Source organism: Bombina bombina, chromosome 5 (genome assembly GCF_027579735.1).
Source record: "Bombina bombina isolate aBomBom1 chromosome 5, aBomBom1.pri, whole genome shotgun sequence".
Lineage (NCBI taxonomy): Eukaryota > Metazoa > Chordata > Amphibia > Anura > Bombinatoridae > Bombina > Bombina bombina.
This window is the reverse complement of record NC_069503.1, coordinates 315,325,256-315,349,966: the sequence shown is the minus strand read 5'-3', so window position 1 is coordinate 315,349,966 and position 24,711 is coordinate 315,325,256. Positions and strand designations below refer to the sequence as shown.

Below are 24,711 nucleotides of genomic sequence, written 5' to 3'. Positions count from 1 at the left end.
CAGAAAATCATCTAGTGGGGTCTCCATCTGAAGAGCCTCTTCTAAAACCTCAAACCAAAAGGCAGCTGCAGTGGTTACAGGAACAATGCACGCTATAGGTTGAAGAAGAAAACCTTGATGAACAAAAATTTTCTTTAGGAGACCCTCTAATTTTTTATCCATAGGATCAATGAAAGCACAACTGTCTTCAATAGGTATAGTTGTACGCTTAGCCAGAGTAGAAATAGCTCCCTCCACCTTAGGGACCGTCTGCCATGAGTCTTTTATGGTGTCAGAAATGGGAAACATTTTCTTAAAAACAGGAGGGGGAGCGAACGGAATACCTGGTCTATCCCACTCCTTAGTAACAATGTCCGAAATCCTCTTAGGGACCGGAAACACATCAGTGTAAACAGGAACCTCTAAATATTTGTCCATTTTACACAATTTCTCTGGAACTACAATAGAGTCACAATCATCCAGAGTAGCTAAAACCTCCCTGAGCAATAAGCGGAGGTGCTCTAGCTTAAATTTAAATGCCGTCATATCTGAATCTGTCTGAGGGAAAATCTTTCCTGAATCAGAAATCTCTCCCTCAGACAACAAATCTCTCATCCTTACCTCAGAACATTGTGAGGGAATATCGGATACGGTTACTAAAGCGTCAGAAGGCTCAGCATTTGTTCTTAACCCAGAGCTACTGCGCTTCCCTTGCAACCCTGGCAGTTTAGATAAAACCTCTGTGAGGGTAGTATTCATAACTGAAGCCATATCTTGCAAGGTGAAAGAATTAGACGTACTAAGTACTTGGCGTCGCTTGTGCGGGCGTTACTGGTTGTGACACTTGGGGAGAACTAGATGGCAAATCCTGATTTCCTTCTGTCTGAAAATCATTTAATGCCAAATTTTTAAAAGTCAAAATATGCTGTTTGCAATTTATAGACATATCAGTACAAGTGGGACACATTCTAAGAGGGGGTTCCACAATGGCTTCTAAACAAATTGAGCAATGCGTTTCATCAGTGTCAGACATGTTTAAAAGGCTAGTAATGAGGCAAGCAAGCTTGGAAAACACTTTATTTCATGAAAAAAACACAATTTGCAAAAACGGTAATGTGCCTTTAAGAGAAAAAAAGGCATACACAAACTGCAAAACAGGTTAAAATTGCTTCAAATTTTCCAAAATTTTAACAGTGTACCCACTAAGCTTTAGAAGGATTGCACCACAAGTAAATAAGCAATAAACCACCAAATGAACAAACCGGATTGATAATTGTCTAAAACCGGTTAAAAACCCCTATAGCACTTTGCCACAGCTCTGCTGTGGCCTTACCTGCCCTTAGAGAACGAAAATATGGGATTAAAGCTTCGATTAGGCCCTTAGAAGACTATCAGGACCTCAGGAGAAGTTGCTTGCTGCTTGCATGTAAAACTAAATGCGCAACTGAGGCGCGAAAAACAGAATGTATGCTTACCTGATAAATTACTTTCTCCAATGGTGTGTCCGGTCCACGGCGTCATCCTTACTTGTGGGAATATCTCTTCCCCAACAGGAAATGGCAAAGAGTCCCAGCAAAGCTGGCCATATAGTCCCTCCTAGGCTCCGCCCACCCCAGTCATTCGACCGACGGACAGGAGGAAAAAATAGGAGAAACCATAGGGTGTCGTGGTGACTGTAGTTAGAGAAAATAATTCATCGGACCTGATTAAAAAAAAACCAGGGCGGGCCGTGGACCGGACACACCGTTGGAGAAAGTAATTTATCAGGTAAGCATAAATTCTGTTTTCTCCAACATTGGTGTGTCCGGTCCACGGCGTCATCCTTACTTGTGGGAACCAATACCAAAGCTTTAGGACACGGATGAAGGGAGGGAGCAAATCAGGTTACCTAAACGGAAGGCACCACGGCTTGCAAAACCTTTCTCCCAAAAATAGCCTCCGAAGAAGCAAAAGTATCAAATTTGTAAAATTTGGCAAAAGTGTGCAGTGAAGACCAAGTCGCTGCCTTACATATCTGATCAACAGAAGCCTCGTTCTTGAAGGCCCATGTGGAAGCTACAGCCCTAGTGGAGTGAGCTGTGATTCTTTCAGGAGGCTGCCGTCCGGCAGTCTCATAAGCCAATCGGATGATGCTTTTAAGCCAAAAGGAAAGAGAGGTAGAAGTTGCTTTTTGACCTCTCCTTTTACCAGAATAGATGACAAACAGAGAAGAAGTTTGTCTGAACTCTTTTGTAGCTTCTAAGTAGAATTTTAGAGCACGGACTACATCTAAATTGTGTAGCAAACGTTCCTTCTTTGAAACTGGATTCGGACACAAAGAAGGTACAACTATCTCCTGATTAATATTTTTGTTGGAAACAACCTTTGGTAGAAAACCAGGCTTAGTACGCAAAACAACCTTATCTGAATGGAACACCAGATAGGGTGGAGTACACTGTAGAGCAGATAACTCAGAAACTCTTCTAGCAGAAGAAATAGCAACCAAAAACAAAACTTTCCAAGATAACAACTTAATATCTATGGAATGTAAAGGTTCAAACGGAACCCCTTGAAGAACTGAAAGAACTAGATTTAAACTCCAGGGAGGAGTCAAAGGTCTGTAAACAGGCTTGATTCTAACCAGAGCCTGAACAAATGCTTGAACATCTGGCACAACTGCCAGTCGTTTGTGTAGTAGGACAGATAAAGCAGAAATCTGTCCCTTTAGAGAACTCGCAGATAATCCTTTATCCAAACCTTCTTGTAGAAAGGAAAGAATCCTAGGAATCTTTATCTTATTCCATGGGAATCCCTTGGATTCACACCAGCAGATATATCTTTTCCATATTTAATGGTAAATCTTTCTAGTTACCGGTTTTCTGGCTTGAACCAGAGAATCTATCACGGAATCTGAAAACCCACGCTTTGATAGAATCAAGCGTTCAATCTCCAAGCCGTCAGCTGGAGGGAGACCAGATTTGGATGTTCGAATGGACCCTGAACAAGAAGGTCCTGTCTCAAAGGTAGCTTCCATGGTGGAACCGATGATATTCACCAGGTCTGCATACCAAGTCCTGCGTGGCCACGCAGGAGCTATCAAGATCACTGAGGCCCTCTCCTGTTTGATCCTGGCTACCAGCCTGGGAATGAGAGGAAACGGTGGAAAAACATAAGCTAGGTTGAAGGTCCAAGGCGCTACTAGTGCATCCACTAGAGTCGCCTTGGGATCCCTGGATCTGGACCCGTAGCAAGGAACCTTGAATTTCTGACGAGACGCCATCAGATCCATATCTGGAATGCCCCATAGTTGCGTCAACTGGGCAAAGATCTCCGGGTGGAGTTCCCACTCCCCCGGATGGAATGTCTGACGACTCAAATAATCCGCTTCCCAGTTTTCCACACCTGGAATGTGGATCGCAGATAGGTGGCAGGAGTGATTCTCCGCCCATTGTATGATTTTGGTCACTTCTTTCATCGCCAGGGAACTCCTTGTTCCCCCCTGATGATTAAGATACGCAACAGTCGTCATGTAGTCTGATTGGAATCTTATTAATCTGGCCTTTGCTAGCTGAGGCCAAGCCCTGAGAGCATTGAATATCGCTCTTAGTTCCAGAATGTTTATCGGGAGAAGAGACTTCCCAAGACCACAGTCCCTGAGCTTTCAGGGATTCCCAGACCGTGCCCCAGCCCACTAGGCTGGCGTCGGTCGTGACGATGACCCACTCTGGACTGCAGAAGCTCATTCCCTGGGATAGGTGATCCTGGGTTAGCCACCAACGGAGTGAGTCTCTGGTCTTCTGATCTATTTGAATCACTGGTATAGTCCCCATTCCACTGTTTCAGCATGCACAGTTGTAATGGTCTTAGATGAATTCGCGCAAAAGGAACTATGTCCATTGCTGCAACCATCAATCCTACTACTTCCATGCACTGAGCTACGGAAGGACGAGGAATAGAATGAAGAACTTGACAAGCGTTTAGAAGTTTTGACTTTCTGACTTCTGTCAAGAAAATCCTCATTTCTAAGGAATCTATTATTGTTCCCAAGAAGGGAACTCTTGTCGACGGAGACAGGGAACTTTTTTCTATGTTCACCTTCCATCCGTGAGATCTGAGAAAGGCCAGAACGATGTCTGAGTGAGCCTTTGCCTTTGAAAGAGACGACGCTTGTACTAGAATGTCGTCCAAGTACGGTACTACTGCAATGCCCCTTGGTCTTAGAACCGCTAGAAGGGATCCGAGTACCTTTGTGAAAATCCTTGGAGCAGTGGCTAACCCGAATGGGAGGGCCACAAACTGGTAATGTTTGTCCAGAAAGGCGAACCTTAGGAACTGATGATGTTCTTTGTGGATAGGGATATGTAGATATGCATAGTCATAAATTGACCTTCCTGAATTGTGGGTAGAATCGTTCGAATGGTTTCCATCTTGAACGATGGAACTCTGAGAAATTTGTTTAGGATCTTTAAATCCAGGATTGGTCTGAAAGTTCCCTCTTTTTTGGGAACTACAAACAGATTTGAGTAAAATCCCATTCCTTGTTCCGCCGTTGGAACTGGGTGTATCACTCCCATCTTTAACAGGTCTTCTACACAATGTAAGAATGCCTGTCTCTTTACTTGGTTTGAGCATAAGTGAGACATGTGGAACCTTCCCCTTGGGGGTAGTTCCTTGAATTCCAGAAGATAACCCTGAGAAACTATTTCTAGCGTCCAGGGATCCTGAACATCTCTTGCCCAAGCCTGAGCAAAGAGAGAGAGTCTGCCCCCCACTATATCCAGTCCCGGATCGGGGGCTACTCCTTCATGAAGTTTTGTTAGCAGCGGCAGGCTTCTTGGCCTGCTTACCCTTGTTCCAGCCTTGCATCGGTTTCCAGGCTGGTTTGGTCTGTGAGGTATTACCCTCTTGCTTAGAGGATGCAGAATTAGAGCCCGGTCCGTTCCTGAAATTACGAAAGGAACGAAAATTAGACTTAGTCTTGGCTTTGAAAGGCCTATCTTGTGGGAGGGCGTGGCCCTTTCCCCCAGTGATGTCTGAGATAATCTCTTTCAATTCTGGCCCAAAGAGAGTTTTACCCTTGAAGGGGATATTAAGCAATTTTGTCTTGGATGATACATCCGCTGACCAAGACTTTAGCCAAAGCGCTCTGCGCGCCACAATTGCAAACCCTGAATTTTTCGCCGCTAATCTAGCTATTTGCAAAGCGGCATCTAAAATAAAAGAGTTAGCCAACTTAAGTGCGTGAACTCTGTCCATAACCTCCTCATATGGAGTCTCTCTACAGAGCGACTTTTCTAGTTCCTTGAACCAGAACCACGCTGCTGTAGTGACAGGAACAATGCACGAAATGGGTTGAAGAAGGTAACCTTGCTGTACAAAAATCTTTTTAAGCAAACCCTCCAATTTTTTATCCGTAGGATCTTTGAAAGCACAATTATCCTCGATAGGAATAGTAGTGCGCTTGTTTAGAGTAGAAACTGCCCCCTCGACCTTAGGGACTGTCTGCCATAAGTCCTTTCTGGGGTCGACCATAGGAAATAATTTCTTAAATATAGGACGGGGAACAAAAGGTATGCCGGGCTTCTCCCATTCCTTATTCACTATGTCCGCCACCCGCTTGGGTATAGGAAAAGCGTCGGGGTGCACCGGAACCTCTAGGAACTTGTCCATCTTGCATAATTTTTCTGGAATGACCAGGTTGTCACAATCATCCAGAGTAGATAACACCTCCTTAAGCAGTGCGCGGAGATGTTCTAATTTAAATTTAAATGTCACAACATCAGGTTCAGCCTGTTGGGGAAATTTCAGATTCAGGAAAAATTTCCCATCTGACAAAACCTCCCTCATGGCCCCTTCAGATTGGTGTGAGGGTATGACAGAACAATTATCATCAGCGCCCTCTTGCTCTTCAGTGTTTAAAACAGAGCAATCGTGCTTTCTCTGATATGCAGGCATTTTGGATAAAATATTTGCTATGGAGTTATCCATTACAGCCGTCAATTGTTGCATGGTAATAAGCATTGGCGCGCTAGAAGTACTAGGGGCCTCCTGCGTGGGCAAAACTGGTGTAGACACAGAAGGAGATGATGTAGAACCATGTCTACTCCCTTCATCTGATGAATCATCGTGGGCAACTTCATTATCTGTGACAGTACTGTCCTTACTTTGTTTGGACGCTTTGGCACAATTATCACATAATTTAGAAGGGGGAAACACATTGACTTTCATACATATAGAACATAGCTTATCTGAAGGCACAGACATGTTAAACAGGCTTAAACTTGTCAGTAAAACACAAAAACCGTTTTAAAACAAAACCGTTACTGTCTCTTTAAATTTTAAACAGAGCACACTTTATTACTGAATATGTGAAAAAATATGAAGGAATTGTTCAAAATTTACCAAAATTTCACCACAGTGTCTTAAAGCATTAAAAGTATTGCACACCAATTTTCAGAGCTTTATCCCTTAAAATAACGAAACCGGAGCCGGTTACAGTTTTAACCCCTCTACAGTCCCAGCTACAGCCTTTGCTGCGACTCTACCAAGCCCAGAGGGGAATACGATACGAAATGACGCCTTCTAGGAACTTTTCCAACTATTTTCAGGTCCTCACACATGCATCTGCATGTCTTGCTCTCAAAAACAACTGCGCAGTAATGGCGCGAAAATGAGGCTCAGCCTACAACTGGGAAGGCCCTTCCTGACTGGAAAAGGTGTCTAACATAGTGCCTGACGTTAAAAAACGTTCCCCAAGTTTATAAGTGTGAAATACCAGCATAAACATGTATAAAATGCCCAAATAAAGCAATCAATTTTGCCCATAAAAGTGTCTACCAGTTTTATAGCCCATATTAAGCCCTTTATTCTGCTTGAGACTAAGAAAATGGCTTACCGGTCCCCATGAGGGGAAATGACAGCCTTCCAGCATTACACAGTCTTGTTAGAAATATGGCTAGTCATACCTTAAGCAGAAAAGTCTGCTGTTTCCCCCAACTGAAGTTACTTCATCTCAACAGTCCTATGTGGAAACAGCAAAGGATTTTAGTTACTGTCTGCTAAAATCATCTTCCTCTCACAAACAGAATTCTTCATCTCTTTCTGTTTCAGAGTAAATAGTACATACCAGCACTATTTTAAAATAACAAACTCTTGATAGTAGAATAAAAAACTACAACTAAACACCACATACTCTTAACCATCTCCGTGGAGATGTTGCCTGTGCAACGGCAAAGAGAATGACTGGGGTGGGCGGAGCCTAGGAGGGACTATATGGCCAGCTTTGCTGGGACTCTTTGCCATTTCCTGTTGGGGAAGAGATATTCCCACAAGTAAGGATGACGCCGTGGACCGGACACACCAATGTTGGAGAAATAGACACTCTATGTTGCTGGGGCCTACTCAAATCTAACAAACCTTGTCTGAAAGCCATGTGGGTTATAACAACCACAAATAAGCCAAATGAAACCCTCAAGCAAATGTCCCATCAAAAATAAAAAACGTTACTCCCAGAACACACAAACGTTTGTCCCAATTTCTCTCATAAACAAACTGAGTGCCCAAAAGAAATTAGCCCTGTATGCAAGCTAGTAAAGCCTTTAATAACACTAGGATTACTGCTTACCCTTCCCCTAATGGGGATACTGTCAGCCTTTCTGAGTTAACACAGTCTCTGCAGAAAATATGACTGAACATACCACATTGCTGTATAGCAAGAAACCGTTCCTCACACTGAAGTTTTCCTGTACTCCTCAGCTTCTGTGGGAACAGCAGTGGACCTTAGTTACAAATGCTAAGATCATAATCCTCCAGGCAGAAATCTTCATCTATGTCCTGCCTGAGAGTAAATAGTACAACACCGATACCATTTAAAAATAACAAACTCTTGATTGTAGATAAAATAAAACTAACAGCTTAACACCTCTTTCACTTTACCCTTCCTGCTTAGAGCTGGCAAAGAGAATGACTGGGGGGTGGAGTTAAGGGGGGAGCTATATAAACAGCTCTGCTGTGGTGCTCTCTTTGCCACTTCCTGTTAGGAAGGATAATATCCCACAAGTAAGGATGAATCTGTGGACTCAGTACATCATGCAAAAGTCATGATGAAAAGTCTGTCTGCTCAGAAAGTCCGCCTCCCAGTTGTCCACCCCTGGGATATGGATCGCTGACAGATGGCAAGAATGGGTCTCCGCCCACCGGATTATCTTGGCTACCTTGGTCATCGCTAAGGAACTCCTCGTTCCTCCCTGATGATTGATGTAAGCCACTGACGTTATGCTGTCCGACTGGAATCTGATAAACTGGGCTAAAGCCAACTGGGGCCAGGCCAGAAGAGCATTGAAGATCGCTCTTAGTTCCAGGATGTTTATAGGAAGAACAGACTGACTGAGTCCATACTCCTTGAGCCTTTAGGGAACCCCAGACAGCTCTCCACCCTAGAAGGCTGGTGTCTTTTGTCACAATCACCCAGGAAGGTCTGCGAAAGCAGGTTCCTTGGGATAGATAATCCAGAGACAACCACCATTGAAGAGAGTCCCTCGTCTCCTGTTCCAGGGATATTTGAGGAGACAAGTCTGCATAATCTCCATTCCACTGCCTGAGCATGTTTAATTGCAGAGGCCTGAGGTGGAACCGAGCAAATGGGATGATGTCCATTGCTGCCACCATCAGTCCGATTACTTCCATACACCGAGCCACTGACGGCCGAGGAGTGGACTGAAGGGCTCGACAGGTATCTAGAATTTTTTATTTCCTGACTTCTGTCAGAAAAATCCTCATAGATATAGAATCGATTAAAGTTCCCAAGAAAGTCACCCTTGTCTTCGGGATTAAGGAACTCTTTTCCAGATTTACCTTCCACCCGTGGGTTCTCAGGAAGGATAGCACAACGTCGGTATGAGATCTTGTTTGTTTACAAGATGGCGCCTGGATTAGAATATCGTCCAGATAAGGTGTCACCGCAATGCCCCGCGGTCTTAGAACTGCCAGCAGAGACCCCAGAACCTTTGTTAAAATTCTGAGTGCCGTGGCCAGACCGAAAGGAAGAGCCACGAACTGAAAGTGTTCGTCCAGAAAGGCGAACCTCAGGAACCTGCGATGATCTCTGTGGATAGGAACATGTAGATATGCATCCTTTAAATTGACCCTCCTGGATCAATGGAAGAATGGTACGAATAGTTTCCATCTTGAATGATGGAACTCTGAGAAACTTGTTTAGACTCTTGAGGTCTAAGACAGGTCTGAAGTTTCCCTCCTTCTTGGGAACTACAAACAGATTTGAATAAAAACCCTGTCCCTGGGAATAATCACTCCCAGGGAGGAAAGGTCTCTTACACAATTTAAGAAAGCCCCTTTTTTTTATCTGGTTTGCAGATAATCTTTAAAGAAGAAATCTTCCTCGGGTAAGAAAATTTTTGAACTCCAGTTTGTATCCCTGAGACACTATTTCTATTGCCCAGGCTCCTGAACGTCCCGAACCCAAGCCTGAACGAAGTAGAAAAGTCTGCCCCCTACCAGATCCGGTTCCGGCTTCAACAGCAGGCTTCTTGGATTGTGTACCCTTGCTCCAAGACTGGTTGGGTCTCCAAGTAGGCTTAGATTGTTCTGATTTAGAGGAGGAAGAGAAAGAATTTCCCTTGAAATATCGAAAGGAACGAAAATTACTCTGTCGTCCTTTCTGTTTGTTTCCCTTAGGAAGGAGATGACCCTTGATATGACCCTCCCGTGATATCAGAGATCATTTGTCAGGCCAGGTCCAAACAAGGTCTTCCCCTTGTAAGGAATCGCTAGAATCTTAAACTTAGATGACACGCCTGCAGACCAAGGTTTTAGCCATAAGGCTCTGCGGGCTAGGATAGAGAACCCCGAACTCTTAGCCAATTTAGTAATTTGCAGAGAAGCGTCCGTAATAAAAGCATTAGTTAACTTCAGAGCTTTAATCCTATCTTGGATCTCCTCTAAGGAAGTCTCAGTCTTGAGAGACTCGGACAGAGCATCAAATCAATAAGCTGCTGCACTAGTGACAGTAGCAATGCACGCAGTCGGCTGCAATAGCAGACCCTGGTGAACATAAATCTTTTTAAGTAGACCCTCCAACTTCTTGTCCATGGGGTCTTTAAAAGCACAACTATCCTTAATGGGAATAGTAGTTTGCTTGGCTAAGGTGGAAATAGCCCCTTCCTCCTTAGGAACCCTTTGCCAAGCTTCCCTGACAGCGTCCGCTATAGGAAACATCTTTTTGAAAATAGGAGATGGAGAGAAGGTAATACCTGGTCTCTCCCATTCCTTGGAAACAATCTCCGAAGCTCGCTTTGGCACTGGAAAAATGTCTGAGTAAGAGGGAACTTAAAAATATCTGTCCAATTTACTCTACTTCGCAGGAGCGACCACTACTGATGAATCACAGTCGTCTAAAGTAACCAAAACAGGCGGAGGTGTTCTAGTTTAAACCTGAAAGATGCAACCTCTGAATCAGTCAAAGGTAATGAACTTTCTGAGTCTGAAATTTTGCCTTCTGATAGAACCTCAATACCCTCCATCTCAGTTCCCTGGGAGGGTACATCCGAGATTGTCACCATTGCATCAGAAACCTCACTGACAACATGGTTGTCTTTCCTCTTACGTTTGTCTTGTAGCATAGGAAAAGCAGACAACGCATCAGAAATTGTGGAAGAAATAAGCGCAGCTATGTCTTTTAAGGTAATTCCAGCAGGCGCTAGAGCGGAAGTACAGGGCACTGCTTGCGCGGGCGTTAAAGTTTGGGACGCTTGGTGAGAAAGCTGGGACATACTCTGAATCTCATTATTAGACTCCTGAGAAGCATCCGCTTTTGAAAAACTTTGCTCATGAAAAATCTTTTCCCTATAACTTAAAGCCCTCTCAATACATGAGGGACAGAAAGGGATTGGTGGTTCCACATTTGCATCCTAACACATGGAGCAAGTAACATTTTGCACGGCTCCTATGTCCATACTGAAGCACAATAAGAAAAACAATGTAATAAAAAAATCTTTTTTTTTTTTTTTTAAATTAAAACATTACTGTCTCTTTAAAATTTAAAAAGGAAAACTTTTTTACTACACGAGAAATATGTGCTCAAAAATGGGTCAAAAGATAATCAAATTACTCTATATCCCAAAAAAATTTGATGACAGAAAAAAAACGTTACTGTTTCTTTAAATTTTAAACGATAACTTTTTTACTGTAATAGTGAAAAACGTATCCCAGCAGCTAAACAAAGCAAAATTCAGACACCCTTACACCTCAGCAACTCTGCTGAGGTGCCTACCTGCCAAACGGACTCACTCCCTGGTCTCAACTTTTTTTAAAGCTGCAACGATCCGGATGTTCAGGAGCACAATAGCGCTATAACCGCTTGCTTAATTTGTTAGAAACCATGCGGTTTTAGAGCCACAATGTGCAGACGGCCACCTCTATGGCAACAATAGAACGGTTGAGTGCTGCACAGTTAACTTAGGAAGCTCGCGAACCGATAACCCCGCCCATTGTGGGCGTTACAGTCAAAACACATAACCCGATTGGCTTTAATTCTTTTACATAAACCAATAGTAAAATAACCACCATAAACGAAAAATTAGCTCAACTCCCAGCCCTAGTGCCTGTACTTGGCTGTCCTGTCTAATACCCTCCAAATAAGAGAGATTGATGTCCCAACATAAGGAGCCCTTTGTCTGAGCCTTATGTGATATCCAAATAAATTAAAGTGTCCACTTTCCTCTGAGTTTACTGTTTCCAGAATAAACAAAGTTAGCACTTACCTTTATATTCTGCCCGACAGCAGGGCAGCTCAACAGGTTTAGGAGGTCCTCTCCCTCCCATAGTCCTGTGGAAAATGATAAAGCCTGAGTTAAGTGTGCTTAAGCTATCAGGAGAAGGGCAGCATAAATGTATAGGAGGCGCAGTGAGAATTATGTCCCGCCAGTTCCTATTGCTCTAAAGCCACCAAAAGCTCTACTGAAGAGACTGATATGAACTACGGCTACACCCTAGAACAAAGCAGCACAATCTTGCACTACTTTAAAAATAGTAAACTCTTGATTGAAGAATCATTGCTAACACATAACTCTTCCTAGCCCTAACGTAGGCAAAGGGAATGACTGGAGTGGGAGGGAAGGGAGGAGCTATTTAACAGCTCTGCTGTGGTGCTCTTTGCATCCTCCTGCTGACCAGGAGGTGAATATCCCATAAGTAATGAAGATGATCCGTGGACTCATCGTGTCTTTAAAAAGAAATAATGTATTAGGTGTTACTTATGACAATTTTGAGAGGGGCCTTGAACCTAACTCCCTCACTTCCCATTGAATTACATTTCAGTGTTGACGAAGAAAAGGCCGGAGACCACTCTGTCATGCTGATTGCGTTAGAATAACAGACTGGAAGCTTTAAAAAGAGGGTGGTGGTTGAAGAAGGCTTCAGGGCACCCAAGAAAGTCCAGCAAGCGACAGGACCATCTCCTAAAGTTGCGGGATCGGGGCACCACCAGTGCAGACCTTGCTCACGAATGGCAGCAGGCTGCTGTAAGTGCATATGCACCCACAGTGAGGTGAAGACTTTTAGAGGATGGCCTGGTGTCAAGAAGTGCAGCAAAGAAGCCACTTTTCTCCAGGAAAACAGAATTTATGTTTACCTGATAAATTTCTTTCTCCAACGGTGTGTCCGGTCCACGGCGTCATCCTTACTTGTGGGATATTCTCTTCCCCAACAGGAAATGGCAAAGAGCCCAGCAAAGCTGGTCACATGATCCCTCCTAGGCTCCGCCTACCCCAGTCATTCGACCGACGTTAAGGAGGAATATTTGCATAGGAGAAACCATATGGTACCGTGGTGACTGTAGTTAAAGAAAATAAAATATCAGACCTGATTAAAAAAACCAGGGCGGGCCATGGACCGGACACACCGTTGGAGAAAGAAATTTATCAGGTAAACATAAATTCTGTTTTCTCCAACATAGGTGTGTCCGGTCCACGGCGTCATCCTTACTTGTGGGAACCAATACCAAAGCTTTAGGACACGGATGAAGGGAGGGAGCAAATCAGGTCACCTAAATGGAAGGCACCACGGCTTGCAAAACCTTTCTCCCAAAAATAGCCTCAGAAGAAGCAAAAGTATCAAACTTGTAAAATTTGGTAAAAGTGTGCAGTGAAGACCAAGTCGCTGCCCTACATATCTGATCAACAGAAGCCTCGTTCTTGAAGGCCCATGTGGAAGCCACAGCCCTAGTGGAATGAGCTGTGATTCTTTCGGGAGGCTGCCGTCCGGCAGTCTCGTAAGCCAATCTGATGATGCTTTTAATCCAAAAAGAGAGAGAGGTAGAAGTTGCTTTTTGACCTCTCCTTTTACCTGAATAAACAACAAACAAGGAAGATGTTTGTCTAAAATCCTTTGTAGCATCTAAATAGAATTTTAGAGCGCGAACAACATCCAAATTGTGCAACAAACGTTCCTTCTTTGAAACTGGTTTTGGACACAGAGAAGGTACGATAATCTCCTGGTTAATGTTTTTGTTAGAAACAACTTTTGGAAGAAAACCAGGTTTAGTACGTAAGACCACCTTATCTGCATGGAACACCAGATAAGGAGGAGAACACTGCAGAGCAGATAATTCTGAGACTCTTCTAGCAGAAGAAATCGCAACTAAAAACAAAACTTTCCAAGATAATATCAACGGAATGTAAGGGTTCAAACGGAACCCCCTGAAGAACTGAAAGAACTAAATTGAGACTCCAAGGAGGAGTCAAAGGTTTGTAAACAGGCTTGATTCTAACCAGAGCCTGAACAAAGGCTTGAACATCTGGCACAGCTGCCAGCTTTTTGTGAAGTAATACCGACAAGGCAGAAATCTGTCCCTTCAGGGAACTTGCAGATAATCCTTTTTCCAATCCTTCTTGAAGGAAGGATAGAATCCTAGGAATCTTAACCTTGTCCCAAGGGAATCCTTTAGATTCACACCAACAGATATATTTTTTCCAAATTTTATGGTAAATCTTTCTAGTCACAGGCTTTCTGGCCTGAACAAGAGTATCGATAACAGAATCCGAGAATCCTCGCTTCGATAAAATCAAGCGTTCAATCTCCAAGCAGTCAGCTGGAGTGAAACCAGATTCGGATGTTCGAACGGACCCTGAACAAGAAGGTCTCGTCTCAAAGGTAGCTTCCAAGGTGGAGCCGATGACATATTCACCAGATCTGCATACCAAGTCCTGCGTGGCCACGCAGGAGCTATCAAGATCACCGACGCCCTCTCCTGCTTGATCCTGGCTATCAGCCTGGGGATGAGAGGAAATGGCGGGAACACATAAGCTAGTTTGAAGGTCCAAGGTGCTACTAGTGCATCCACTAGAGCCGCCTTGGGATCCCTGGATCTGGCCCCGTAGCAAGGAACTTTGAAGTTCTGACGAGAGGCCATCAGATCCATGTCTGGAATGCCCCACAGGTGAGTGACTTGGGCAAAGATTTCCGGATGGAGTTCCCACTCCCCCGGATGCAATGTCTGCCGACTCAGAAAATCCGCTTCCCAATTTTCCACTCCTGGGATGTGGATAGCAGACAGGTGGCAGGAGTGAGACTCCGCCCAAAGAATAATTTTGGTTACTTCTTCCATCGCTAGGGAACTCCTTGTTCCCCCCTGATGGTTGATGTACGCAACAGTCGTCATGTTGTCTGATTGAAACCGTATGAACCTGGTCCTCGCAAGCTGGGGCCAGGCCTGGAGAGCATTGAATATCGCTCTCAGTTCCAGAATATTTATCGGTAGAAGAGATTCTTCCCGAGACCAAAGACCCTGAGCTTTCAGGGATCCCCAGACCGCGCCCCAGCCTATCAGACTGGCGTCGGTCGTGACAATGACCCACTCTGGTCTGTGGAACATCATCCCTTGAGACAGATTGTCCAGGGACAGCCACCAACGGAGTGAGTCTCTGGTTCTCTGATTTACTTGTATCTTCGGAGACAAGTCTGTATAGTCCCCATTCCACTGACTGAGCATGCACAGTTGTAATGGTCTTAGATGAATGCGCGCAAAAGGAACTATGTCCATCGCCGCCACCATCAACCCGATCACTTCCATGCACTGAGCTATGGAAGGAAGAGGAACGGAATGAAGTATCCGACAAGAGTCCAGAAGCTTTGTTTTTCTGGCCTCTGTTAGAAAGATCCTCATTTCTAAGGAGTCTATAATTGTTCCCAAGAAGGGAACCCTTGTTGACGGGGATAGAGAACTCTTTTCCACGTTCACTTTCCAGCCGTGAGATCTGAGAAAGGCCAGGACAATGTCCGTGTGAGCCTTTGCTTGAGGAAGGGACGACGCTTGAATCAGAATGTCGTCCAGGTAAGGTACTACTGCAATGCCCCTTGGTCTTAGCACCGCTAGAAGGGACCCTAGTACCTTTGTGAAAATCCTTGGAGCAGTGGCTAATCCGAAAGGAAGCGCCACAAACTGGTAATGTTTGTCCAGGAATGCAAACCTTAGGAACCGATGATGTTCCTTGTGGATAGGAATATGTAGATACGCATCCTTTAAATCCACCGTGGTCATGAATTGACCTTCCTGGATGGAAGGAAGGATAGTTCGAATGGTTTCCATCTTGAACGATGGGACCTTGAGAAATTTGTTTAAGATCTTGAGATCTAGGATTGGTCTGAACGTTCCCTCTTTTTTGGGAACTATGAACAGATTGGAGTAGAACCCCATCCCTTGTTCTCTTAATGGAACAGGATGAATCACTCCCATTTTTAACAGGTCTTCTACACAATGTAAGAACGCCTGTCTTTTTATGTGGTCTGAAGACAACTGCGACCTGTGGAACCTCCCCCTTGGGGGAAGTCCCTTGAATTCCAGAAGATAACCCTGGGAGACTATTTCTAGCGCCCAAGGATCCAGAACATCTCTTGCCCAAGCCTGAGCGAAGAGAGAGAGTCTGCCCCCCACCAGATCCGGTCCCGGATCGGGGGCCAATATTTCATGCCGTCTTGGTAGCAGTGGCAGGTTTCTTGGCCTGCCTTCCCTTGTTCCAGCCTTGCATTGGTCTCCAAGCTGGCTTGGCCTGAGAAGTATTACCCTCTTGCTTAGAGGACGTAGCACCTTGGGCTGGTCCGTTTTTACGAAAGGGACGAAAATTAGGTCTATTTTTTGCCTTGAAGGGCCGATCCTGAGGAAGGGCGTGGCCCTTACCCCCAGTGATATCAGAGATAATCTCTTTCAAGTCAGGACCAAACAGCGTTTTCCCCTTGAAAGGAATGTTTAGTAGCTTGTTCTTGGAAGACGCATCAGCCGACCAAGATTTCAACCAAAGCGCTCTGCGCGCCACAATAGCAAACCCAGAGTTCTTAGCCGCTAACTTAGCCAATTGCAAAGAGGCGTCTAGAGTGAAAGAATTAGCCAATTTGAGAGCATTGATTCTGTCCATAATCTCCTCATAAGGAGGAGAGTCACTATCGAGCACCTTAAGCAGTTCATCAAACCAGAAATATGCGGCAGTAGTGACAGGGACAATGCATGAAATGGGTTGTAGAAGGTAACCCTGCTGAACAAACATCTTTTTAAGCAAACCTTCTAATTTTTTATCCATAGGATCTTTGAAAGCACAACTATCCTCTATGGGAATAGTGGTGCGTTTGTTTAAAGTAGAAACCGCTCCCTCGACCTTGGGGACTGACTGCCATAAGTCCTTTCTGGGGTCGACCATAGGAAACAATTTTTTAAATATGGGGGGAGGGACGAAAGGAATACCGGGCCTTTCCCATTCTTTATTAACAATGTCCGCCACCCGCTTGGGTATAGGAAAAGCTTCTGGGAGCCCCGGCACCTCTAGGAACTTGTCCATTTTACATAGTTTCTCTGGGATGACTAAATTTTCACAATCATCCAGAGTGGATAATACCTCCTTAAGCAAAATGCGGAGATGTTCCAATTTAAATTTAAATGTAATCACATCAGATTCAGCCTGCTGAGAAATGTTCCCTAAATCAGTAATTTCTCCCTCAGACAAAACCTCCCTGGCCCCCTCAGATTGGGTTAGGGGCCCTTCAGAGATATTAATATCAGCGTCGTCATGCTCTTCAGTAACTAAAACAGAGCAGCCACGCTTACGCTGACAAGGGTTAATTTTGGCTAAAATGTTTTTGACAGAATTATCCATTACAGCCGTTAATTGTTGCATAGTAAGGAGTATTGGCGCGCTAGATGTACTAGGGGCCTCCTGAGTGGGCAAGACTCGTGTAGACGAAGGAGGGAATGATGCAGTACCATGCTTACTCCCCTCACTTGAGGAATCATCTTGGGCATCATTGTCATTATCACATAAATCACATTTATTTAAATGAATAGGAATTCTGGCTTCCCCACATTCAGAACACAGTCTATCTGGTAGTTCAGACATGTTAAACAGGCATAAACTTGATCAGAAAGTACAAAAAACGTTTTAAAATAAAACCGTTACTGTCACTTTAAATTTTAAACTGAACACACTTTATTACTGCAATTGCGAAAAAACATGAAGGAATTGTTCAAAATTCACCAAATTTTCACCACAGCGTCTTAAAGCCTTGAAAATATTGCACACCAATTTTGGAAGCTTTAACCCTTAAAATAACGGAACCGGAGCCGTTTTAAGCTTTAAACCCCTTTACAGTCCCTGGTATCTGCTTTGCTGAGACCCAACCAAACCCAAAGGGGAATACGATACCAAATGACGCCTTCAGAAGTCTTTTATAAGTATCAGAGCTCCTCTCACATGCGACTGCATGCCATGCCTCTCAAAAACAAGTGCGCAACACCGGCGCGAAAATGAGACTCTGCCTATGCTTTGGGAAAGCCCCTAAAGAATAAGGTGTCTAAAACAGTGCCTGCCGATATTATTATATCAAAATACCCAGATAAAATGATTCCTCAAGGCTAAATATGTGTTAATAATCAATCGATTTAGCCCAGAAAAAGTCTACAGTTTAAATAAGCCCTTGTGAAGCCCTTATTTACAATCGTAATAAACATGGCTTACCGGATCCCATAGGGAAAATGACAGCTTCCAGCATTACATCGTCTTGTTAGAATGTGTCATACCTCAAGCAGCAAGGGACTGCAAACTGTTCCCCCAACTGAAGTTAATTGCTCTCAACAGTCCTGTGTGGAACAGCCATGGATTTTAGTTACGGTTGCTAAAATCATTTTCCTCATACAAACAGAATTCTTCATCTCTTTTCTGTTTCTGAGTAAATAGTACGTACCAGCACTATTTGAAAATAACAAACTCTTGATTGAATAATGAAAAACTACAGTTAAACACTAAAAAACTCTAAGCCATCTCCGTGGAGATGTTGCCTGTACAACGGCAAAGAGAATGACTGGGGTAGGCGGAGCCTAGGAGGGATCATGTGACCAGCTTTGCTGGGCTCTTTGCCATTTCCTGTTGGGGAAGAGAATATCCCACAAGTAAGGATGACGCCGTGGACCGGACACACCTATGTTGGAGAAAAAAGATCAGGGACAGACTGATATTCTGCAAAAGTTACAGGGATTGGACTGCTGAGGACTTGGAAAAGTCATTTTCTCTGATGAATCCCCTTTCCGACTGTTTGGGGCATCCGGAAAAAACCTTGTCCGGAGAAGAAAAGGTGAGCGCTACCATCAGTCCTGTGTCATGCCAACAGTAAAGCATCCTGTGACCATTCATATGTGGGGTTGCATCTCAGCCAAGGGATTGGGCTCACTCACAATTTTGCCTAACACCACAGCCATGAATAAAGAATGGTACGAAAACATCCACCAAGAGCAACTTCTCCCAACCATCCAAGAACAGTTTGGTGACGAACAATGCCTTTTCCAGCATGATGGAGCACCATGCCATAAGGCAAAAGTGATAGCTAAGTGGCTTGGGGAACAAAAGATCGAAATTTTGGGTTCATGGCCAGGAAACTCCCCAGACGTTAATCCCATTGAGAACTTGTGGTCATCTCTCAAGAGGCGGGTAAAAAAACAAACAACCCCCCCCCCACACTCACACACACACAAATTCTGACAAACTCCAAGCATTGATTATGCAAGAATGGGCTGCCATCAGTCAGGATGTGGCCCAGAAGTTGATTGACAGCAAGCCATGGCGAATTGCAGAGGGGTCAAAACTGCAAATATTGACTCTTTGCATAAACAATGTAATTGTCAGTAAAAGCCTTTGACACTTTTGAAATGCTTGTAATTATACTTCAGCATACCATAGTAACATCTGACAAAAAGATCTAAAAACACTGAAGCAGCAGACTTTGAGAAAGTTAATATCTGTGTCATTCTCAAAACTTTTCGCCAGGACTGTACACAGAAACAACCCATACTAAGTTTCAAGAAGCTCAATGAATAGAAAATTGTTTGGAGTAGAATAGATCTGCACAAGGACCAAATTGTGAGAAGGGAGAGGCAACCATTTAAAATGAAATATAACATTGTTGTTTTAGTTAATAAAAACTATTTAAATTAAATAAACTACAAACGTATTCTCTCTAGAAAAGGTTATGTGAACAGGAGGCAATAGTACTTATTAATATCCCAGTGAGAGGGTAGGAGAAAATAGCTGGTTGTGCCCAGCCATAATTAGTATTTCAATACCTAACTATGTTGACATAGATAACATTAGCAGGTCTGCTTTACGTGCAGGCTCAGCCCATTTTATGGGCACGTCCTTGAGAACAACAGGCAATGGTTTTAATGAGCAAAATCAGCTGTATCAAATAAAAAAATAACCACAAATTAACTATTTCCCCTACATGTAATACTCTGCAATAGATATAACAAGAAATTTGGAACACATTAAGGGGAAACAAAATTTATACACACAGTGTCCCTTTAACCATATTTATGGTGGACAGACGTTTACAGATTATTTTTTTCAGTCACCTATAACTTACTCCATGATTATTAACAGACTGACAGTACACAGGTATATCACTTCAACCTCCTGCTTCTATTATATCTCACAACCTATCATGTCTGCGCATCATCTTATCCCTTCGATTTTAGGTATCCTTTTTTCCCCTCACTAATCGCTCTCACCTTATCTGCAGTAATACAACATTGTGTATTTTTTTCCTACAGAATTACAAATATGGCATATCACTTCAAGCACAATTAACATTTGCTTAGTAATAACAATACAGGAGCACATACTTCTTCAGACATATAATTTACCTTCCAGCATCTGTCTCTTTAAAAATACCATCCTGGTTAGGGCAAAGTTCACAGCTGGGAGAGACTCCACACTTGCAAGCATCACAAAACCAAGGTTCCGTAGAATTTTCAGAAGCAGAGCTCATGATGGAGTCACTTTCCCCATCTACACCATAACAACCTACGCCAAAAAAATATATATATCAATTAAACCGGAATAGTGCATTTTTTCAGATCTAATTTTATTGTTAGCAGTCAAATCAAATTCAATATGTAGTGCAGTGATCTCAACTGAAAATTTTGCCAGCTGGGTGGCATTATGAAGTAGCTGGGTGGGGGTAGTGTAATATTTTCTAATAATATATAATTTTCTGCTATGCAAAGCACAACTTAATTGCATAATTTAACGTAAATGTATTTAATGATAATTTGTGAAATAAAAATTGAACATTTTTAATATTAGATGATTTTAGCTTAAAGGGACAGTAAATGTTACCTTCAAGTTTGCATAATATTAAAAATCATACTTCATTTAGCACAATAAAGTGTAACATTTTGAGCATTCCTATCTTAAAAACGTTTTATTTAAGACTATAGCATACGATTTGGCTCCCCCATCTGGCCACCCATCACTCCTGAACATTTTTTTCTTTTTTTAAGTCATCGCGCACTTTAACAAATCCAGAGAGGACCGATCACCTCATCGCTTTTATAGATTGAAGGTGCCTCTCAGACCAATACTGAGCTGATGCGCATGCTCAGAAACCCTCCTCTACAAAGATCCAAAAACAAGAACTTGGCAGGCTTCAAGTGGTAATATATAATTAGAACAAAATAAACAGGTACTTTGCTAACTAAACATATAAAAGGAAATGTATGCTTACCTGATAAATTAATTTCTTTAACGATATACAGAGTCCACAGATTTTATCCTTTACTTGTGGGATATATTCCTCCTGCTAACAGCAAGTGGCAAAGAGCACCACAGCAGAGCTGCTATATAGCTCCTCCCCTAACTCCTCCCCCCAGTCATTCGACTGAAGGTATAGGAAGAGAAAGGGAAAGAACCAAAAGGTGCAGAGGTGACTGAAGTTTAAAGAAAAAATAAATCCTATCTCAAAATGACAGGGCGGGACGTGGATTCGGTATATCGTAGAAGAAATTAATTTATCAGGTAAGCATTAATTTCCTTTTCTTTTAGAAGATATACAGAGTCCACGGATTTCATCCTTTACTTGTGGGATACCAATACCAAAGCTTTAGGACACGGATGAAGGGAGGGACAAGACAGGAACCTAAACGGAAGGCACCACTGCTTGAAGCACCTTTCTCCCAAAAAAAGCCTCAGAAGAAGCAAAAGTATCAAATTTGGAAAATTTGGAAAAAGTATGAAGGGAGGACCAAGTCGCAGCCTTACAAATCTGTTCAACAGAAGCCTCGTTCTTAAAAGCCCAAGTGGAAGCCACAGATCTAGTGGAATGAGCTGTAATCCTTTCAGGGGGCTGCTTTCTAGCAGTCTCATATGCCAGGCGGATGATGCTTCTCAGCCAAAAAGAGAGAGAGGTAGCCGTAGCTTTTTGACCTCTACGCTTCCCAGAATAAACAACAAATAGGGAAGATGTCTGACGGAAATCCTTGGTCGCTTGCAAATAGAATTTTAAAGAGCGAACCACATCCAAATTATGCAACAAACGTTCCTTCTTAGAGGAAGGATTAGGACACAAGGAAGGAACCACAATTTCCTGATTAATATTCTTATTTGAAACAACCTTAGGAAGGAATCCAGGTTTAGTACGCAAAACCACCTTATCAGAATGGAATATAAGGAGAATCACATTGTAACGCATAAAGCTCAGAAACTCTTCGAGCAGAAGAAATAGCAACTAAAAACAAAACTTTCCAAGATAAAAGCTTAAAATCTATGGAATGCATGGGTTCAAACGGAACCCTTGAAGAACATTGAGAACTAAATTTAAACTCCATGGCGGAGCAATAGGTTTAAATACAGGCTTGTTTCTGATTAAAGCCTGACAAAAAGACTGAACGTCTGGGACATCCGCCAGACGCTTGTGTAGTAGAATTGACAAAGCAGAAATTTGTCCCTTCAAGGAACTAGCTGATAATCCCTTCTCCAATCCTTCTTGGAGAAAAGACAAAATCCTAGGAATCCTAACCCTACTCCATGAGTAGCCCTTGGATTTGCACCAATAAAGATATTTACGCCATATATTATGGTAAATTTTTCTAGTAACCGGCTTGCGAGCCTGAATTAGAGTATCAATGACCGGCTCAGAGAAACCCCGCTTAGCTAAAATCAAGCGTTCAATCTCCAAGCAGTCAGTTGCAGAGAAGTGAGATTTGGATGTTGGAAAGGACCTTGAATGAGAAGGTCCTTTCTCAATGGCAGTCTCCATGGTGGCAGAGACGACATGTCCACTAAATCTGCATACCAGGTCCTGCGTGGCCACGCAGGCGCTATTAGAATTACTGAAGCCCTCTCCTGTTTGATTCTGGCAATTACCCGAGGAAGGAGAGGAAAAGGTGGAAACACATAAGCCAGGTTGAATGACCAAAGTACTGCTAGAGCATCTATCAGTACAGCCTGGGGATCCCGTGACCTGGACCCGTAACGTTGAAGTTTGGCATTCTGTTGAGATGCCATCAGAACCATTCCGGTGTGCCCCATTGATGAGTCAAAGTTGCAAAGTGGGAATTCCCACTCCCCCGGATGAAACGTCTGACGACTTAGAAAATCCGCTTCCCAGTTTTCTACTCCTGGGATATAGATCGCAGACAGACGGCAAGAGTGAGCCTCCACCCATCGAATTATCTTTGATACTTCTATCATCGCTAGAGAACTCCTTGTTCCCCCCTAATGACTGATATACGCCATAGTCGTGATGTTGTCCGACTGGAATCTTATGAATTCGGCCGAGGCCAACTGAGGCCACGCTAGCAGCGCGTTGAATATCGCTCTCAATTCTAGAATATTGATTGGTAATTGAGACTCCGCCTGAGTCCACACACCCTGAGCCTTCAGGGAATTCCAGACTGCACCCCAGCCCAGAAGATTGGCGTCCGTCGTTACTATTACCCAAGATGGCCTGCGGAAGCACATCCCTTGGGACAGATTGTCCTGTGACAACCATCACCGAAGAGAGTCTCTGGTCTCTTGGTCCAGATTTATCCGAGGAGATAAATTTGCATAATCCCCATTCCACTGACTGAGCATGCACAGTTGTAGTGGTCTGAGATGAAAGCGAGCAAACGGGATGATATCCATTGCCGCTACCATGAGTCCGATGACTGCAGAGCCCTGCAAGTAATTAGAATCTTTGATTTTCTGACTTCTGTCAGAAATATTTTCATGTTTGCTGAGTCTATCAGAGTTCCCAGGAATGGAACTCTTGTCTGTGGAACTAGTGAACTTTTCCCTACATTCACTTTCCAACCGTGAGTTCTCAGAAATGACAGCACGATGCCTGTGTGAGATTTGGACAGATGATAAGTTGATGCCTGGAACAAAATATCGTCCAGATAAGGCTCTACCGCTATGCCTCGCAGCCTGAGAACCGCTAGAAGAGACCCTAGAACCTTTGTGAAGATCCTGGGAGCCGTGGCCAACCCGAAGGGAAGGGCCAAAAACTGATAATGTCTGTCCTGAAATACAAATTGCAGGAACTGATGATGGTCCTTGTGTGAAGATACGCATCCTTCAGGTCCACCGTGGTCATGTATTGACCCTCCAGGATCATAGGCAGAATTGTACGAATGGTCTCGATCTTGAACGATGGGACTCTGAGAAACTTGTTTAGACACTTGAGATCTAAAATCGGTCTGAAGGTTCCCTCTTTTTTGGGAACCACGAATAGATTTGAATAGAATCCCTGCCCTTGTTCCCGATCTGGAACTGGGCAAATTACACCCATGGTGTAGAGGTATTTTACACAGCGTAAAAACGCCTCTCTTTTTGACTGGTCTACAGACAATCGTGAAAGATGAAAGCTTCCCCTTGAGGGAAAGTCCTTGAATTCCAACTGATACCCCTGGGTCAAAATTTCCAATGCCCTGGGATCTTGTACATCCCTTGCCCAAGCCTGAGCAAAGAAAGATAGTCTGCCCCCTACTTGATCCGTTCCCAGATCAGGGGCTGCTCCTTCATGCTGACTTGGTAGCAGCAGCGGGCTTTTTGAATTGTTTACCTTTATTCCAGGCCTGGTTAGGTCTCCAGACAGCCTTGGTCTGCGCAAAGTTCCCTTCCTGCTTAGTGGAGGAAGAGGAAGCAGAGGATGTTCCTTTAAAATTTTGAAAGGAACTTAAATTATTCTGTTTACTCCTCATCTTGAGGGGCTTGTCCTGAGGTAGGGTGTGACCCTTACCTCCAGTAATGTCAGAGATTATTTCCTTCAGTTCAGGCCGGAATAGGGTCTTACCCTTGAAGGGAATAGTCAAAAGCTTAGACTTAGATGATACGTCAGCCGACCATCCGTGTAAGTAGGTACTTCCAAATATTTGCCCATTTTACACAATTTTTCTGGAGAAATCGTGATCGGGTCACAATCATCCAGAGTCGCAAGAACCTC

At 43.5% G+C, this 24,711-nt stretch overlaps 1 protein-coding gene across 5 annotated transcripts in view; it reads right to left on the bottom strand.

Moving 5' to 3' along the window:
• The window catches only part of PHF14 (PHD finger protein 14), an 809,709-nt gene that overhangs the window by 650,410 nt on the left and 134,588 nt on the right, over positions 1 to 24,711 (bottom strand). For all 5 annotated transcript variants that reach the window (XR_008402519.1, XM_053714097.1, XM_053714098.1 and 2 more), the window contains one exon: positions 20,150 to 20,309. Coding sequence is in view for 4 of the 5 variants with exons in the window: in XM_053714097.1 (XP_053570072.1) it covers positions 20,150 to 20,309 (160 nt within the window). In the remaining variant the exon portion in view is untranslated. The remainder of the gene's footprint in view (positions 1 to 20,149; positions 20,310 to 24,711) is intronic.